The sequence below is a fragment of the Capricornis sumatraensis genome, chromosome 3, assembly GCF_032405125.1.
Source record: "Capricornis sumatraensis isolate serow.1 chromosome 3, serow.2, whole genome shotgun sequence".
NCBI lineage: Eukaryota > Metazoa > Chordata > Mammalia > Artiodactyla > Bovidae > Capricornis > Capricornis sumatraensis.
The window spans coordinates 179,757,051-179,776,130 of NC_091071.1; the positions used below are offsets into that span (position 1 = coordinate 179,757,051).

The 19,080-nt window shown below is 55.6% G+C and overlaps 1 protein-coding gene across 1 annotated transcript in view; it reads left to right on the forward strand.

Annotated features, from left to right (window-relative positions):
* The first annotated feature begins 470 nt into the window (after positions 1 to 470).
* The window catches only part of PADI2 (peptidyl arginine deiminase 2), a 50,745-nt gene continuing 32,135 nt past the window's right edge, over positions 471 to 19,080 (forward strand). The window contains exons 1-3 of the mRNA XM_068967584.1: positions 471 to 562; positions 17,219 to 17,402; positions 18,440 to 18,512. Of these exons, the coding sequence (XP_068823685.1) occupies positions 471 to 562; positions 17,219 to 17,402; positions 18,440 to 18,512 (349 nt within the window). The remainder of the gene's footprint in view (positions 563 to 17,218; positions 17,403 to 18,439; positions 18,513 to 19,080) is intronic.

The window sequence follows — 19,080 nt, forward strand, 5'->3', positions numbered from 1 at the left end:
AAGAAACAAGAACAGATGCTCAACGTCGCTCGTTATTCGAGAAATGCAAACCCCTCCTTTAAGAAGGCTCACCCCCCAGCCCGGACTGGGTCAGCGCATCCACTCGCTCTGTCCCCGCCCCTGTGGTTGGCATTATCTGCCCGCGGGGCTAGGGGGCTAGGGGCGCCCAGAGGGGCGGCTGGCCCTGCGTCCTGGCGCCAGGCAGCTGGGGGCCGGCGGAAAATCTGTTGAATGAAAGAATGGCCAACTCAACTGCTGACGTCACCCAGACCAAGCGGGGGGCGTGGCCACGCTTGACGGGCGGGCCCGGGGCCCACTGCGCGAGGAGGCCGCGGGCTGCCCCGCCCACCGGCGGCCCGATAAAGGCGGGGCGCGGGCCGCGGGCGGACGGCTGCGAGGGGCTCACCTGCCGCAGGTGCCACGCGGAGCGGCCGGGCGAGGACGCGCACGGGGCCGGGCGCTGCGCGAGGATGCTGCGCGAGCGGACGGTGCGGCTGCAGTACGGCAGCCGCGTCGAGGCGGTGTACGTGCTGGGCACGCACCTCTGGACCGACGTCTACAGGTGAGCCGGGCTGCCGTTCCCCTCCGCCTGCGGGCTGGGCCCGAAATCTGGGCCCAGAAAACCCGAGATCCTCGCCGGACTCGGGGAAACGAATAGGCTGCCTCCAGCCCGAGTCGCCCCTTGTCCGAGGCCCCCGCCCCCAGAAATCCTGAGAACCAGCACCCAAACCTTGTGTCAGACTCCTCCACATCCAGAGACCCCCCAGATATGCAGACACAGCATGGGCACCCCCGCCGCTTCTCCCCAGCCTTCCCGCCCCCGACCCTCTCCAGCACCTCCCCCGGGAAGACCTGGGCACCCCTCTCCAGCACCTCCCCCGGGAAGACCTGGGCACCCCTCAGCTTCCCCAGCCTCTTCTCTTTCCCCTCCCTGCTCTGCCCTCAGCAGCTCCCTGAAGCCCCCAGACTCTCTGGCTCACCTCCCACCGCAGCCCAGACCCTCCCTGGACTCCCAGACCAGCTGAACTTCCCCCTGGATCCGCCTGGGGCATAGCCAGCGGGAATCTGGCCAAGGGGTGGCCTAGGCTCCAGTTTCGCCCTGTGGGGGCTCTGGGTGATTGTCTGTCCCCAAGCACTGGCCAGGAGCACCCTGTTGCCAAATGCCTTCCCTTGACTTCACCCTGGGGTCAGGGAGGAGCCTTGTTCCACCAGAGGGAGGGTGTGGACGTGGGGGTCTTTGTCAGAAGAGCTCTCCTTGTTCAGAACCCTGTTCCCATTGGCCCCGTCCTCCCGTCCTCAAACTCTGGTGGAGTGCAGGATTTCTGAGACCGCAGGCCGTGGGATGGGGGAATGGAAGTTTGCACCCTACCGCTCCCGCCCAGGAAGCGGCCAAGTCCCAGACTGGTGCAGAGGAAGCGGTGGAGAGTCCCAGGTGGGACCCTGCAGCCCCCTGCTCCAGGTCCTTGAAGTCCCAGTATTGCTGGCACGGGAGGGGTCAGTGCTGAGAGGAGGGAACATGGAGGACTCAGGGTGGGGCCCCCGTGCTGATGCCCATGGACAAGTCCCCCCATCTGCTCTGTGCCTTGAGTGGCTGACTGCTCCCAAATCACTCTGTCATCAGGCACCCTGCCTCTCCCAGCCCCTCCGACACTCCATCCCTGTGTCTTCCCCTACACTCTCCCAGCCCATTCCCTCTGTCACCTCCAGTGGCCCCGCCAGCCCTGCCAGGCCAGTACCCTGCCCCCTTCCTCCTCAGCAGGCACTGGCCGACCCTGAGGGCAAAGATCCGGTCACCATGCAGACCGGGAGCCCTGTCCACCCGCGGCCCCTGCCTTCAGTTTCCGTGTGTGAACCTCAGGGTCACAACTCAGAAGTGCAGTGTGGCCCAGGCCCCAGTGGCCCTGGGGGCGCTCCCCTCCCTTCCCCACCCCCGTCCTAACTGGGCACTGCCAGCAAGTGGGCCGGGAGCCAGGACGCTCAGGCCTCTAAGCCTCAGCTGTCACCAGACCCGCCTGTTTGTCACTGGGGCACTCAGTGCAGCCTGAGAGGTTGGCATGATGCCTCTGTTGGGGGGTGGGGAGTCAAGAAGGGGTCAGGCTCAGGCCCACCCTCTGTCCTGACAGAGGCGGAGGGAAGGGGGACTCATCCCCCCTCTAGCAGAGCGCAGAGGTGTGACAGTCCCCTCTGTCCTTTCTCAAGAAGCCAGTCACAGCCCCTGCGACCCTCACCTCCTACCTGCATTTGGCCTAAGACCCTCTCACACCGCCCGCAGAGAAGCAGAACACTCTAGACCCCTGCTGTCCAGTGGAAATAGAGTGCAAGCCACAAAGAGAGCCTTAAGGTTAAAATAGGCAGGTAAAATTAATTATAATAATACATGCGTGTGTGTTAAGTCGCTTCAATCGTGTCTGACTCTTTGCGACCCCATGAATTGCAGCACTCCAGGCCTCCCTGTCCATCACCAACTCCTGGAGTTTACTCATACTCACGTCCATCGAGTCGGTGATGCCATCCAGCCATCTCATCCTCTGTCGTCCCCTTCTTCTCCTGCCCCCAATCCCTCCCAGCATCAGGGTCTTTTCCAATGAGTCAGCTCTTCCCATCTGGTGACCAAAGTACTGGAGTTTCAGCTTTAGCATCATTCTTTCCAAAGAACACCCAGGGCTGATCTCCTTTAGGATGGACTGGTTGGATCTCCTTGCAGTCCAAGGGACTCTCAAGAGTCTTCTCCAACACCACAGTTCAAAAGCATCAATTCTTCAGTGCTCAGCTTTCTTCACAGTCCAACTCTCACATCCACACATGACCACAGGAAAAACCATAGCTTTGACTAGACGGACCTTTGTTGACAAAATAATGTCTCTGCTTTTTAATATGCTATCTAGGTTGGTCATCACTTTCCTTCCAAGGAGTAAGTGTCTTTTAATTTCATGGCTGCAATCACCATCTGCAGTGATTTTGGAGCCCCCCAAAATAAAGTCAGCCACTGTTTCCACTGTTTCTCCATCTACTTCCCATGAAGTGATGGGAGCGGACACCATGATTTTCGTTTTCTGAATGTTGAGCTTTAAGCCAACTTTTTCACTCTCCTCTTTCACTTTCATCAAGAGGCTTTTTAGCTCCTCTTCACTTTCTGCCATAAGGGTGGTGTCATCTGCATATCTGAGGTTATTGATATTTCTCCCGGAAATCTTGATTCCAGCTTGTGTTTCTTCCAGCCCAGCGTTTCTCATGATGTACTCTGCATAGAAGTTAAATAAGCAGGATGACAATATACAGCCTTGACGTACTCCTTTCCCCATTTGGAACCAGTCTATTGTTCCATGTCCAGTTGCAACCCCCAACTGTGACACCTAGAAATGTCTCCAGGTAACCCAGCCGTCCCTGGTGGGCCGAGTCGCCTCCAGCTAAGAACCACTGGTCCAGTGGAAGGAAGCCCCTCCCGATACTAAGACTGAGCTGCTGTCAGTCCTGATAGCTGTAATGATAAGAACATCTGTCAACATGGCAGAGGATACGATGCTCAGATAGCACCACCAGCTCAAGGGCCCTGAATCTGAGCAAACTGGGGGAGATAGTGGAGGCCAGAGGAGTCTGATGTGCTGCAGTCCATGGGGTCGCAAAGAGTCGGACACCACTTAGTGACCAAACAACAACGTACCAAGTGCGTTACCTCCTTTTTTCCTCCCCGCAGACCTTGGAGATTGTGCTTGGCTCGTCTCATTTTGTACATGAGGAAAGTGAGGCTCGGAGAGGTGAAGCCATTTGCCTGATGTCACGCAGGACTCAGGTCTAGCCCTGTCTGGCTCAGAACTCATGCCCTTAATCTCCTCTCTAAGCTCTGTGTCCTCAGCCACTTCAGTTGTGTACGACTCTCTGCGACCCTGTGGACTGTAGCTCGCCAGGCTCCTCTGTCCCTGGAATTCTCCAGGCAAGAATACTGGAGTGGGTAGCCATGCCCTTCTCCAGGGGGTTTTCTGAACCCAGGGATAAAACGCGCATCTCTTGGGTCTCCTGCACTGCAGGCAGATTCTTTATCACTGAGCCTCTGGGGAGGCTCCTCTAACCTCCAGTCCAGAAATAATTAGATGGCCCTCTTAGCCTGTGTCCCTCCCAGCCCCCTCCAGGGCCATGAGACACTGCCCCCGGAGACTTCACCCGCCCCCAGCTGACCTTCCGTTTCCCTCCCCACCCAGACACAAGTCCTGACTCGACCCCCACGTGATGCCCCCGGGTCTCCAGTCTCCAAGGACCTCCTTAGGCCCAGTCAGTGAGGGAGTGGTGTCTTGACCCCTCAGTCCTGAATCACAAAGATGAGTGAACAGACCACAACACCCACCCGCTTTCCCAAGGGCTCTGGGTCCCCTCTCCTGAGACGTGCACAGACCTCCTTCACCTCCAGACACAAGGCAGGGGCCTCACCTGCCCCTTCCTCGGCTGGTCCTGAGGGTCGCCCACCCTCTCCCAGCAAAACCGGTCCTTTGGGGATGATGACCTGACCCAGCGACATTCTGAGGGCTGGCCTGCAGCAAGCTAAAAACAGATGCACAGAAAGAAGGAAGTAGGAAATGTTTCTGTAGAGATTTACTTCGGGATCCCTGTTAAAGATACTTGCTGTTTCCTCTCCCCTCCCTGCCTCCCACGCAGCACACTTATCTGAGGTCTGGCGCGCGGGCCTCCTCTGCACACGGGCCTCGTCTTCGCGGTTTCCACCAACGGTCCCTTCAAGCCACAGTTGCTGCTCCGGTGGACTGGCCTGAGTCCACATCTGATTCTGACGTCTTGTTGGAGAGAAAGCGCTGAGTGAGTGGCACCCCCATGTTAAATTCATCCTGCCGCTCGCCTCCGCCAGATCCCCTGGGAGCCTGGGGAACGAGCAGCCTTGGGATAAGGCGACAGGGTAGTTGCGCTCTGCCTGACTCGCCCCCTGACCCACAAGCCCTGGGTTCATGCATCTGACCGGGAGGGGAAGAGTTCTTGACTGGGTTGCGAGCTCTCTCCATATCCGTTTCCTGAGGTCTGCAGGAGCTTCAGGGCAGAGATAATGTTATCTATCGGTCACCTCTTGCCTCTGTAGGGCTTTCTCCTGGCTGCATTTGACCTCATGATGAGCCCGTGAGGTTGGAAGTAGAGGTGATCTATGCACCTTCCTCTGATTCCCCAAGGCAGAGGCTGGCCAGCCATTTCTCCAGGAGGGCCTGGCCCATCACCCTCCGACAGAAGATAGGAACGGGGGTGCCAGGAAGGGGTCCTAGGCATCAGCGCAGTGAGACACCGGGCAAGCAGGGCACAGGCCGTCGCGCACCCTGCCTGGGGGCCCTGCGCGCTCAGTCGCTCAGGCGGGTCCAACTCTGTGTGACCCCACAGACTGCAACCCGCCAGGCCCCTCTGTCCCTGGGGTTCTCCAAGCAGGAATACTGGGGTGGGCTGCCATGCCCTCCTCCAGGGGGTCTTCCCAGAGACAGAACCCGCGTCTCCTGCACTGGCAGGCGGATTCTTTACCGCCGAGCCACCTGGGAAGCCCCCAGCCTTGGAGGAGAGCCTGCCAAATCTGAATTCAAGCCCACATCACTCCCTCAACTCAACTCAGATCGCCCTCTCTGACTCTTGGTTGGTGTGAGTGTTTTACAAAGTATCCTTAGGATCTGATCGAAGTGCTAGGGCCTACGGTGCCTGAGCGCCCTGCCACCGGGTGTCAGGCCCCCACCTCCCGCTGACCCACCTGCACCCACTGCAGCCTGGCTGGTTTTGTGGGCGCTGCTCTTGGCCCCTGACCGCTCCTCCTCCTCCCTGCTTCGGGGCCCCTGCAGGTGCTGTGCCCTTTGTCTGGCACGTGGCCCCCAGACCTCTGCAAGCCTGGCAAGTCTCAGCTCCTGTCACCACCTCCAAGCAGCTTTCTGAACTCCTCCCCACCCACCCCGTATTCCACAGTGCCGACCCCAAGCCCCAGGCGATCCCCGCCTCAGGACTGTTGCTTTTCTTTGTACATCTTATTATTCACTTAATAAGCTAGCTAGTCATTGCTAGCTAACTTACTCTGTACCAGGCAGCCTTATGGGCACTTCGTACACTCATGACATATGTGTTTAATAATTTGAGTTCAGTTGCTTAGTCGTGTCTGGTTTTTGCAGCCTCATAGACTCTGCCCAGGCAGAAATACTGGAGTGGGGTGCCATTTCCTACTCCAGGGATTTGATAATTTATTTGTGTTTAAACCTCACAGCCGGCTTCCCAGGTAGCTCAGTGGTAAAGAATCCACCTGCCAATGCTGGAGACACAGGTTGGATGCCTGGGCTGGGAAGATTCCCCTGGAGAAGAAGTGGCAACCCACTCCTGTATTCTTGCCCGGGAGGTCCCATGGACAGAGGAGCCTGGCGGCGACAGTCCCTGGGGTCGCGAAGAGTCGGGATGACTTAGTGACTAAAAGCAACTTCGAAACTGGCAACAGCTTAGTGAGCAGGCACCGTTACGGGGAAGCGCGTGGGGAGCTTGACCACGATGGCGTGGCTGCTAGATGGTGGCGCTTAGTGAGTAGGTCCTGTTACGGGGAAGCGCGTGGGGGAGCTTGCCCACGGTGGCGCAGCCGCTAGATGGTGGTGCTTACTGAGTAGGTCCTGTTACGGGGAAGCTCGTGGGGAGCTTGCCCATGATGGCGCAGCCGCTAGATGGTGGTGTTGCGGAGCCACCTTTGGCCGCCCTGCCAAGCCGTCTTCTGGGGCGGGTATTGTAGGTGTGTCCTCCCCCTGCCCGATGCCTTCCTCGTTCCCGTGAGCCCCCTGCCCTCGGGTCACTGATGTCTCCAGGCTGGCTGGCTGGCTGGATGTGGCCAGGGACTGGATTGTCACCAGGCTCCACCGCTAGCCTCAGGGATGGGCACTGCTGGGCAGAGCAGTGGAAGGCCAAGGGCGTGTGGCCGAGCTTGGCCAGGGCAGCGTTGCCCCTGAGGGAATGACGGAGGTGGAATTCAGGCCAGGCCAGGTGGCCTCATAAATTAGAACAACACCCAGGACCCTCAACTCTTAAAAACAAGGAAAGGCTCTGGTGCCAGGCTAGTCCCCGGGGAGTGGCAGCTCCCTGTGGTCGAGCCCACTGCCCCCTGCACAGCTGGTGTCCCCCAGATCTTCTGTCCCGACCCACAGGGCCTGAGTCGGGTGGGAGCACAGCGGCAAGGGCTCACCCCAGTGCCCACCCCCAGCTGGACAGGCACGTGGTTCAGCTTCGGGGGAGGCCAGTTTTTGGCAGCAGCTCTGTTCTGCCCAGCCATGCCCAGCCCCATGCGCAGGACACTGACGGCTTGTCTTGGTCACTTATCCGAAGACCCAGGGTAGGATGCCAGCCTTTGGTGTCCCCTCTCTGGACTGATGCCCATCTGCAAAATAAGTGGGGGCTTCTTGTTTGATCCTTTCCTGACCCAGGCCTGGATTCCCCCTCCTTCACCAGGTGTCCCTGCCCAGAGGATCTTTAGGGAGGACTGGAACCCCTGGATCCCTCCCAGGACGGGAGAGCCAGGCTTGGAGCTCAGAGAGCTTCAGTTTCCCCCCCATCCTGCCTGTCTCGGTCTATCCATGAGACTCAGAGCAAATGCTTGCCCTCTGTGGGCCTCAGCGTGCACATCTGTAAATTAGGATGACATTAACACGAGCCTCGTGGGGTTATCAAAAGGATAGACTGAGATTACATGGGCTTAGGACTTGAAACAGTATCCCGCACATAGTCAGTCAGTAGTTTTCGTGAATTAGTATTGGGTTTTGTGCGTGCTGAATCGCTTCAGTCGTGTCCGACTCTTTGTGACCCTGTGGACTGCAGCCCACCAGGCTCCTCTGGCCATGGGATTCTCCAGGCAAGAACACTGGAGGGGGTCGCTGTGTCCTCCTCCAGGGGGTCTTCCCCACCCAGGGATGGAACCTGTATCTCCTGTGTCTGCAGCGTTGGCAGGCAGGTTCTTACCACTGCCGCCGCCTTGGAAGCCCACTGGGTTTATTATAAGATTATTAAGACAGGTAATAATGGACTGTGGCCTCAAACAGTTTAGCATGTTCACAGGAGAGAAATGTTGACAACGCGTTAAGTACTGTTTCAAGCACCAGCACCGGGAGGGGGAGGGGTCCTGGCGGATAAGATCTGGGAAGACTTCCTGGAGAGGGTGGCAACCCAGCTGGAGGGTGGACGGGGGTTCACAGTGTGACCTGGACAGGCCATGGGGGAGCAAGGTGCCTGGCAGGAAGGTAGGGGCACTGGGGGGCAGAAAGGGCATAGTTTCTGTAGCCTGGAGTGTAAGCCTAGAGAGTGGATTTGCTTAAACCTGGGCTTTGAACGCTGGGATCAGGCATTAAACTTTGTTCTGCAGGGAGTCGTTGCAGGTGTCTGGGGAGGGAGTGATCGTGGATTAGATTGTTTCTTCCCTAAGGAGAGGGCCCCTGGCAACTGGAGGCCCCAGTGCCTAGTGAGAGAGGCTGCTGAGCCCACCAGGCACAGAAGAGGGCTGGCTAAGAGCAAGAGGCGCGGTCTGTCTTCACGGAGCCCAGTCCAGACCAGCTGCCCGCTGCCGGGCTCCAGCTGCCTCCCCTCCAGAAGGCTCCGGGAGGGGGCTCGCCGTGGGCTGCACACCAGGCTGGCACCCACAGACCCCCTCAGATCCCTGCAAAGACCTGGGGACAGGATGTCACACCCAGGCTGCCAGGAGCTGGGTTCACAGCGGAGTCAGCCCCACTGGTGTTAACGAGGCCCAGGGCAGGTGGACAAGCCAGGAAAGCCAGTTGCCAGTGAGCCGCAGGCACGTCCTGCCCTCGAGTCTGGGGCGGAGGGAGTGTCCCAGCCCTGCGAGGTCAAACTGGCCCTCCCCACTGACTAAGGGAGGACCGGAGAGGCTGATGGCTCCCTCGAGGTCACACAGCATCTGTGGGGCTGAGCAGATGCTAGGCTGCAGCACCCAGAACCCCCTTGGGCCAGGCACAGTGAGCACGCCTCTCCTACACCTGACACTGCTTTCCAGTCCTGCTCCAAGTTCCTTTGTCTGATGCCTGCTGACTGGCCGTGTCCCTCCATTTCCCCGGCCGACACCCCGCCCCGCGCCACCACCATCGCTCCCGTGGACAGCTGCGGCCACCTTCCCACTGGTCCCCCGCCCACCCCTCTCCTGACTCTGCCTCCCACCCTGCGCCCTGGAGGAGCTGTCTGCAGGCAAGGCGCTCTCGTTTCCCTGCGCAGCGGCCTCGGGGCCTGCAGGGGAGCGGCCGGCCCCTCACCGTGGCCTGGGTCCCCCCCCACCACTGCTCTCCCCCTGTCGTGCTCACAGACCCCAGCCTCGTTAACCTCCTTCCAGCTTCTCAAACATGCTGGGCTCACGTCCGCCTCCGGCCAGCACCCACGCTGTCCTTGCTGCTTGGAAATCTCTGCTCCTCTCCCTCTCGTCGCTTTGGGCAAATTCAGCTGTTCCCACGCTGGTCCCTGGACCAGCAGCTTCACCTGGGTGTTTGTTAGCAATGTAGTTGCCTCTCACAGTGTATGTGTATCACATCTTCCGTTTATACTCTTTAAATGTATGCAGTTCTATCTGTCAGTTCTCCAGTAAAGTTGCGGGGAAGAAATGCACGTTCCCAGGCACCTTCCCCAATCTGCTGAGTCAGAAACTCGGCGGGTAGCCTGACAATCTGTATTTTAACAGGCCTTTCATGTGGGGCCAGTGCGACTCAAATGTAAGAACCACTGATCTAACAAACTCTAAGCTATAATTTAGAGTGTAAAATTAAAACTTCTACTCAAATGCCACGTCTTCCAGGAATCCTTTCTCGACCTCCAGACCAGGACCTCGTGGAACCCCATACTTTTCCTTCAGAGCAGCTTTCGCAGCTCTCATCATAACTGTGCAATCCGTCAAGAGCCTTTTTCTTTTCCACTAGAGTATTTGCTCCATGGCCCCAGGACCACATTTTCTATTTTGCTCTATCCCAGGACCTAGCACACGCCTGACACAGAAAAAGTCCTCAATAAATACTGTCACGTGAATGGCCACATACGCAAGTCCCCTCTTCCAGCCCTTCCTGGGGCGAACAGTCCCTTCCCGTGTGCCTGTGCTAAGCTAGGTGCTGAAAGTGAAAGAAAATACACTCTCTGCCTCCAAGAAGGTGAGCTGCCACCAGGGAAAATAAACATGGATGGAGCCAGATCAGTTGAGTTGAGTCATCCAGGAAGGCTGAGTGGCCAGGCGGAGGAGTCGGGGGAGAGGATTACGGGTAGAAGGACCAGTATGAGCAAAGCGCGTAGTGAGATGAGACGGTGCCGGGAGTCGGGGCGGTGGGGACGTTGCAGGCAGTGAGGCGGGGAGTCAGTGTGAGACGCGGTGGCTGAGTACCACGGGATGAGTACCTGGCACCGGAGTTTGAATTTTGCTGTTTGGTGGTCATTGAAGAGCCACTGAGTATTTTCCAGCAGACAAGTAACCTGATTTCTTTCCCTTTTTTAAAATCACTCTGATAATACAATTTGGAAAACCAAGAAGGGTGGGTCCATTCATTCATTTACTCCTGAGATATATACATCGAGCGTGGCCGTAACCTGGGTGCTGGGATATGATGGGCAGTGCCGACGTGGCCCCCGCCTGTCCTTCTGTCCACGTGGCTTTAGCCTCTTTCCCGTAAGCCAGAGGGCATGGCCACCGCGACCCCTGCTCTGGCCCCTCCATAACGCCCGCGCCCCGCCCTGCAGCCTCCAGGGAGAAGTGACATGCCCACAGCCCCTGGCTCTTGGGTTTCTGCAGGGGATTCTAAGAGGTTCTTCCTGGGGAGGGAGGCAGCCAGCAGGCTCCACAGGGAACAATGGGTGCCTTTGTGGCTTCTGCCAGGGCCACTCCAAGAATAGCTGTTTGCTCAGCTCAGAACAGGGCTGGGACAGGAGGGTGTGGGGCTCTAGAGCTCCAGTGTAGGTGGGGTATTAACCCCCAAGCCTCTGGGGCCTCCTCTAGTTTCTCACCGGCTCAGACGGATGCAGGAGGTGGGGAGCATCACTCAGAGCAACCATCGTCAGAATTGGGCCCTAAAAAATCGTCCTGCCCTGTGAGTTTACAGAGCAGTTTTTCTATAGAGCTCTATGCAGAAGCCCAATATACAGGACAAGGTGAAACAATGGTGGCTCTGGGTAAAGGGGTGGGCGTCTAGCAGAGAGACCCCCGGCTAGTCAGCACCTCCCTCGCCACCCCTTTGTCCAGACCTCCCCCTCTGCGCTCCCCAGACTCCAGCCACCCTTGTCCTCGTCCCATTCTTTCACGTTACTCTTGATGAAACAGAGAGGACAAGCGCTTCACCCAAGGCCACCCAGCAGGTCTATGGTCAAACCCAGGGCTTGCGCTAGGGTGATATTTGCTAGACCTGAGCGCACAGCTCCCCAGACTCCCATGATTTTTACCAAAAGCATATTCTAACTCTCGTATCACTGACTTAAAATTTATCTTTAAACCATCTCTTATTTTTCTTATAACTTTAAGTGGAGATCTTATATCATTACCATAAACGCCAAGCCTTTATCAGTTTCCGTAAAAGATAGCACGTTAAATGAATACCTGTCTTTTAAATTATGTGCCATCTGAAAGTATCTCATGGGTGCCCACACCTCCTTTTGGGATTTCCAGCCTGGCACATCTAAAAGGTTCACTGCTCAGAACGTGTGAAAATGCTAGTCACTCAGTCACGTCCAACTCGTTGTGACCCCATGGACTGTAGCCCACCAGGTTCCTCTCTCCATGGAATTTTCCAGGCAAGGATACTGGAGAGGGTTGCCATTTCCTTTGCCAGGGGATCTTCCTGACCCAGGGATCAAACCCAGGTCTCCTGCATTGCAGGCGGATTCTTTACCGTCTGAGTGACCAGGGAAGTGTGTCCTGCTCGGCTCCACCCCCTCTGCTGGGTGGGTGTGATGTGCTCAGCCCTGTGCTAGGCTCCGGAGGAGAGCAGACCTTGCCCTCGGAGTCTTACGATCCAGAGGAGACAGACATCCCGTGGCAACAGGAGACACACCCCGCCCCGAGGAGGGAAAGACAGGCCTGTGGGACAGGAGGGATAGGTGGTCATCCTTCGTCTTATGGGTTGACAAGTGGATGCTCAGAAGGTGCAAGGGACACACTCAAGTCCCCCTCAGCATGTCAGTGGCAAAAGGGGTGAACCCAGATTTTTGGCACATATCCCCCCAAGCCAGGGTTTCTGCCTTCTGCCCAGACTCTGTGCCGCAGCAGACCACAGCCAAGTGTCCCCATGATGGGCTGAGTGGTTTGGAAGAAGACAGACAAGAAGCAGTGATTCTGGAACTTTTTCTCACTCTCTCCTTTTCCAGCCCTGGGCATGGGGCTGCCCAGCCCTTGGTGCTCTCTTCTGACAGTGCCCGGGATCACAGTAGTCTTCGCCGGTAACTCTCACGGCCTGCGGCCTGGCTCAGCGAGGCCCTGCCTGGTGGTCTCTGCAAACTCCCACTCACGGCCTTGGCCATCCTGCCCCAGGACCCTAAGCGCCAGAGTGCACTGCTGCACGTCTAGACCAGTAGTTCTCGAGCTGTGGTCCGTGGACCAGCAGTACCAACAGCTCCTAGAAACGTGATGAAATGCAGATTCTCAGGCCCCACTTCAGGCGTCGAGTCCCTGCGATCTTCTGGGCTGCCGCACGCTGTACTTCTCTGTCCTTCGCTACCTCCCAGAATTTGCTCAAATTCCACTGAGTCAGTGCTACAATCTACCTATCTCAACTTCTGTCATCCCCTTCTCCTCCCGCCCTCAATCTTTCCCAACATCAGGGTCTTTTCCAATCAGTCAGCTCTTCGCATCAGGTGGCCAAAGTACTGGAATTTCAGCTTCAGCATCAGTCCCTCCAGTGAATATTCAGGATTGATTTCCCTTAGGATGGACTGGTTTGATCTCCTTGCTGCCCAAGGGACTCTCAAGAGTCTTCTCCAGCAACATAGCTCAAAAGCATCAATCCTTCAGCACTCAGCTTTCTTTATGGTCCAGCTCTCACATCCATACATGACTACTGGAAAAACCATAGCCTTGACTAGACAGACCTTTGTCAGCAAAGTGATATCTCTGGTTTAATATGCTGTCTAGGTTCATCATAGCCTTCCTTCCCAGAAGCAAGCATCTTTGAATTTCATGGCTGCAGTCACCATCTGCAGTGATTTGGGGGCCCAGAAAATAAAATCTGTCCTGTCATCCACTTTTTCTTCTTCTATTTGCCATGAAGTGATGGAACCAGGTGCCATGATCTTCATTTTTTGAATGTTGAGTTTTAAGCCAACCTTTTCACTCTCCTCTTTCACCCTCATCAAGAGGCTCTTTAGTTCCTCTTCACTTTTTACAGTTAGAGTGGTATCATCTGCATATCTGAGGTTGTTGGTATTTCTCCCTGTAATCTTGATTCCAGCTTGTGCTTCATCCAATCTGGCATTTTGCATGATGTACTCTGCATATGAGTTAAATATGCAGAGTGACAGCATAGAGGCTTCTTTCCCAATTTTGAACCGATAGTTGTTCCATGTCCAGTTCTACCTGTTGCTTCTTGACCTGCATACAGGTTTCTCAGGAGACAGATAGGATGGGCTGGCATTCCCATCTCTTTAAGAATTTTCCACAGTTTACTGTGAGCCGTGCAGGTAAAGGCTTTCATGTAGTCAGTGAGGCAGATGTAGATGTTTTTCTGGAACTCCCTCGCTTTCTCCACGATCCAGTGAATGTTGGCAATTTGATCTCTGGTTCCTCTGCCTCTTTGAAAACCAGAATCGGAAGTGCTGAGAAGGGGCCAGACACCCCATGCTCTGACGAGCCCTCCAGGTAAAGGCTCTGCTGCTGCAGCTGCTGCTCCTGAACGCGGAGGACTGCTGTTCCGAAGCTCTCATTCATCCCTGGCCACTGTCCCAGGCGCACTTCCGTCATGCCAGACGGACTCTCTGAGAATGGCACCCACAAATCTGTAGCCGTTAAAAAAAAGAAAGCAAAGGTTTAAACAGTACCCGCTGATGATTCTGATGCCCGATCATAGTGGAGAACTCTTTGGGAGCCTGAGAGCACCAGGCCTTCGAGACAGCAGCTGTGCCTCTGAGGCAAACACTTGCACCTATATCTTCGTCCTAAACCCCACGAGAATCCGCTTAAATCCCTCTGAGCCCTCTTGAGCTTTTGGGAACCTTCAGACCGTGGGCTGGAGATTTAGCAAAACCGTCAGCCCTCGGCGCCTTCCTCCTCTGTCTCCCAGTCCTTCCTGTTATCGCCCTGTAAGTCGGAGTCTTAATCTGCTTGAGCTGCCAAAACAAAATACCATGGGCTCAGTGGCTTAAAAACAAACGTTTATCTCTCCCAAGTCCACAAAATGCCATGGGCTCAGTGGCTTAAAAACAAACATTTCTCTCTCCCAGGTCCCTCGGCTAGAGTCTGAGATCAGAGCACCAGCCTGGCTGTCACCCAGGTCTCCACCGAGGGCCTTCCAGCTGTGGGCTCATGCGGCCCATCCTCGGTGCCCGCGAAGGGAGACCGCACTCTCTCTGCCTCTTCTTACGAGGAGACAAACCCTATCGCTTAGACCTTGCTCTCCTGACTTCATCTAATGTTCAACAACAATCACATTGGGGGTTAGGGCTTAAGACTCAAACATTTAGTCCACAGCAACCAGCTCAAACCAGTTATTTTCCCGCCTTGAAACCTTGATGGCTTCTCAAGAATTCTAAGACTATTTCCCATTCAGTAGAAAACTCCTCCAGAACCCCAAGCAATGACTCTCGAAGAGAGTTCCAAGCTGTGAAAGCTGCGGCGAAAAGGAGGCGTCTTTGTGAAGAGCCCACCCCTGCCCTGTAAGCTCCTGGTTCACGGCTCCGACTGTGTGCAAACCCAGCACCTGGAAGCCTGCGTCCTCACTGGCAACCGAGCTCCCCTGGTCTTCAGCTCAGACACTGAACAGGGCTTGGGAGACGAGAGTTCTAGGCCCAGCAAACTCTGTCTTTGCTGCAAACTCGGTCTTCTGTCTGAGCCTCAGACCTCTACCCTTACAGTAGCAAGTGGCTTCCAACCTGGTTGCCCATCAGAAATACAAGGAATCTTGTTAAGGATTCAGGTCCCCAGGAGGGATGACTAGGTGGAGCACAGGGGATTTTTAAGGCGGAGAAACTATTTTGTACTACACTATAAACGTGCATACTTGACACTGCATTTGACAAAGCTCATAAGACTGCAATACAGAGTAAACTATGGACTCTAGTTAATAACACATCAATATTGCTTCATTAATTGTAACAAATGTATCACAGGAATGCAAGATATTCATAATATGGGAAACTACATAGAGGAGAAGGGGTATATGGGAGCTCTCTATACTATGCGATCAACTGTTCTGTAAACCTAATACTGCTTTAAAAACAAAGCCTACTATTTTAAAAAATAAAAGCAGGTTCCCCAGGCCCCAACCTGGAACATTCTGAGTCAGTGGGTGCAAGAGTAGCCCAGGGAATCTGTATGTTTCTTTTCACTTATTTATCTTTGGCAGCGGCGGGTCCTCGCTGCGGCTTGGGCTCTTCTCTGGCTGCGGTGAATGGGGCCACGCTCCACCGAGGTGCGTGGGCTTCTCACTGTGGTGCTTCTGCCGTGGAGCGCGGGCCCTGGGCGCGAGGGCTCGGGAGCTTGGCTCCCGGTTCTGGAGCCTGGGCTCAGCAGCCGCAGTGCACGGCCTTAGTTCCTCCTTGGCATGTCTCCTGCCCTGGAAGGTGGACTCGTCACCACTAGCACCACCTGGGAAGCCATATACATGTACACTCTTTTTCAGATTCTTTTCCATTCAGTTCAGTCGCTCAGTCGTGTCCGACTCTGCGAACCCATGAATTGCAGCACGCCAGGCCTCCCTGTCCATCACCAACTCCTGGAGTCTACCCAAACCCAAGTCCATTGAGTTGGTGATGCCATCCAACCATCTCATCCTCTGTCGTCCCCTTCTCCTCCTGCCCTCAATCTTTCCCAGCATCAGGGTCTTTTCCAATGAGTCAGCACTTCGCATCAGGTGGCCAAAATACTGGAGTTTAAGCTTCTGCATCAGTCCCTTCAATGAATATTCAGGACTGATTTCCTTTAGGATGGACTGGTTGGATCTCCTTGCAGTCCAAGGGACTCTCAAGAGTCTTCTCCGACACCACAGTTCAAAAGCATCAATTCTTCGGTGCTCAGCTTTCTTCACAGTCCAACTCTCACATCCATATATGACCACTGGAAAAACCATAGCCTTGACTAGACGGACCTTTGTTGACAAAATAATGTCTCTGCTTTTCAATATGCTGTCTAGGTTCATAACTTTCCTTCCAAGGAGTAAGCGTCTTTTAATTTCATGGCTGATCACCATCTGCAGTGATTTTGGAGCCCAGAAAAATAAAGTCAGCCACTGTTTCCACTGTTTCCCCATTTATTTCCCATGAAGTGATGGGACCAGATGCCATGATCTTCGTTTTCTGAATGTTGAGCTTTAAGCCAACTTTTTCACTCTCCTCTTTCACTTTCATCAAGAGGCTTTTTAGTTCTGCTTCACTTTCTGCCATAAGGGTGGTGTCATCTGCATATCTGAGGTTATTGATAGTTCTCCCGGCAATCTTGGTTCCAGCTTGTGCTTCTTCCAGCCCAGCATTTCTCATGATGTACTCTGCATAGAAGTCAAATAAGCAGGGTGATAATATACAGCTTTGATATACTCCTTTTCCTATTTGGAACCAGTCTGTTGTTCCATGTCCAGTTCTAACTGTTGCTTCCTGACCTGCATATAGGTTTCTCAAGAGGCAGGTCAGGTGGTCTGGTATTCCCATCTCTTGCAGAATTTTCCACAGTTTATTGTGATCCACACAGTCAAAGGCTTTGGCATAGTCAATAAAGCATAAATAGACGTTTTTCTGGAACTCTCCTGCTTTTTCGATGATCCGGCGGATGTCGGGTTTCCGTTATAGGCTATTATTGTCCCCTGTGCTCTCCAGTAGGTCCTTGTTGCTTGTCTGTTTTATGTGTGGTAGTCTGCATCGGTTCATCCCAACCTCCTAATTTATCCCTCCCACACTGAAGGAATCTGTATTTTTAGCCAGTGCCCTCTTCACTGCTGGGTGATCACCGGGCAGCTGAGTCCTCTGGGAGCCCTGCAGCCTTGCCCCCCAGGGGTCTTTTCCTGAAGGCCCTCGTCCCGCCCACCCAGGAGTCCCTGTGACGTGGCCTGCTCTCTCCCTGCAGCGCGGCCCCTGCGGGGGCCCAGACCTTCAGCCTGAAGCACTCGGAGCGCGTGCGGGTGGAGGTGGTGCGCGACGGGCAGGCTGAGGAGGTGGCCACCAACGGCAAGCAGCGCTGGCCCCTGTCGCCCAGCACCACGCTGCGGCTCACCATGAGCCAGGCGAGCCCCGAGGCCAGCAGCGACAAGGTACCGTGCACGGGCCTGGGGGCCGGGGGCCAGGCCGGTATCAGGACGGGCCGGATCCGCGCGGGCAGGAAAAGCCAAGCATGGGCCACCCATGCAGTTTCCATTTTTCCACAACCACATTAAAAGAGTGAAAAGCGAGACCTGCCCGGTGGGCCAGTGGTTAGGACTCCACACGGTCTCTGCAGGCTCATGGGTGTGGCCCCTCATCAGGGAACTGTTAATAAGGTTCCCCTATACTGGGCGGCATGGCCGATAAGTAAGTAAATAAAAGAGCAAAAAGAAATAGATGGACTTAATTTTGATGATTTTTTTTACTTAACTCCGTATATCCAGATACTGTCATTTCAACGTGATATCAGTGTAAAAAACAAGACCAAGGTTTTTTCCACGCCGAGTCTAAATCTTCAGTGCGTTTCACAGCTGTAGCCCATCTCAGTTCAAACTAACCACTTTTCACGTGCTCCGTAAATCGGCTCATGGCTGCAGCCACAGAAGGGGGAATTCATGGCAGGCTAACGTCTCGGGACTCTTAGCACAGACTCTTAGACTCCTGGACGCGACAGCCACGAACGTCCTTGGTTTCATCGTGTATTAGATGGGATGCCGGGCGCCCAGGCGCAAGAGGTAGAGCCGAGACTAGGCCCTCTCTCCCTGGGCTCTCTACTTATTAACATGAACGTCACGTGTGTCCTGTGTCAGTGACAGCACTGGGCGTTGTCCAGTGAGGACAGCCTAAGCTCCATCGTTGCCGAGTGGGAGCTAGATACACACCCTGGTAGAAGGGACCGGCAGCAGGACGCACCGGGGGGCAAGTAGCAGACGACACCCTGGATGCCCTCTGAGAGAGGGGAGCCCCCTGTCTAGTTGGATATTCTGAGAGAGCCCACCAAGCCAAGAGCACTTCCTGGAGGAGAGGGTTCATCTGGTTAGAGCCGATCGGCTTGACAGACTGTGAGGTGGTCCCTGCAGGTCTTCCTGCCTGTGACCTGTGACTTCTGTTCTCTCCCTCCCCGTGTGCCACCCCCACCCCCGTCAAGGTCACCGTCAGCTACTATGAGGAGGAGGGGATCACGCCCGTCGACCAGGCTGGGCTCTTCCTCACGGCCATCGGTGAGTCTGCGTGGCTCCGGCCTGGGTGCCTTTGTTCCCCAGGGGCTGGCACTGCTGCTCTTCCCAGGCGCTTGGGCTGTTCTCGGTGCTGCCCGCCTGGCACTCGGAGCTTCCTCTAATAATGCAGGTCTGGGGGGTGCTGCGGGGGGAGGCATCCTTGGTCCTTCAGCAACTCCGCTGGCTGTCACAGTCCCCGTCGCGGGCTCTGTGGACCGTGGGGAGGAAGAGCCGAGGCTGCTCCTCCCCGGTCTCTGCCCTGCAGCCCGGAGAAGAGCTCGCTTGTAGAAAGGAGAATGGCCTGTCTACAAAGCCTGCACTGTCCTTCCCAGCCCCAGCTGCACCCCTGCCTTCCCCGGACCCAGCCCCTCAGGGTGCAAAGATGCAGCCTGGGCCCTTAATCCACCTCGTCCTAGACCAGACATTGAGGCCCAGAGAGGCTGGGGACCTGGTTCAAAGTCACACAGCAACGCAGTGCCGGTTGGGTCCAGAGCTCAGGCTCATTCCTTTGCGGGTTCTTCCCGTCTGCGCCGCACTGCCCTCCCCCGGCTGCCAGGGCATGTGGGGTGCG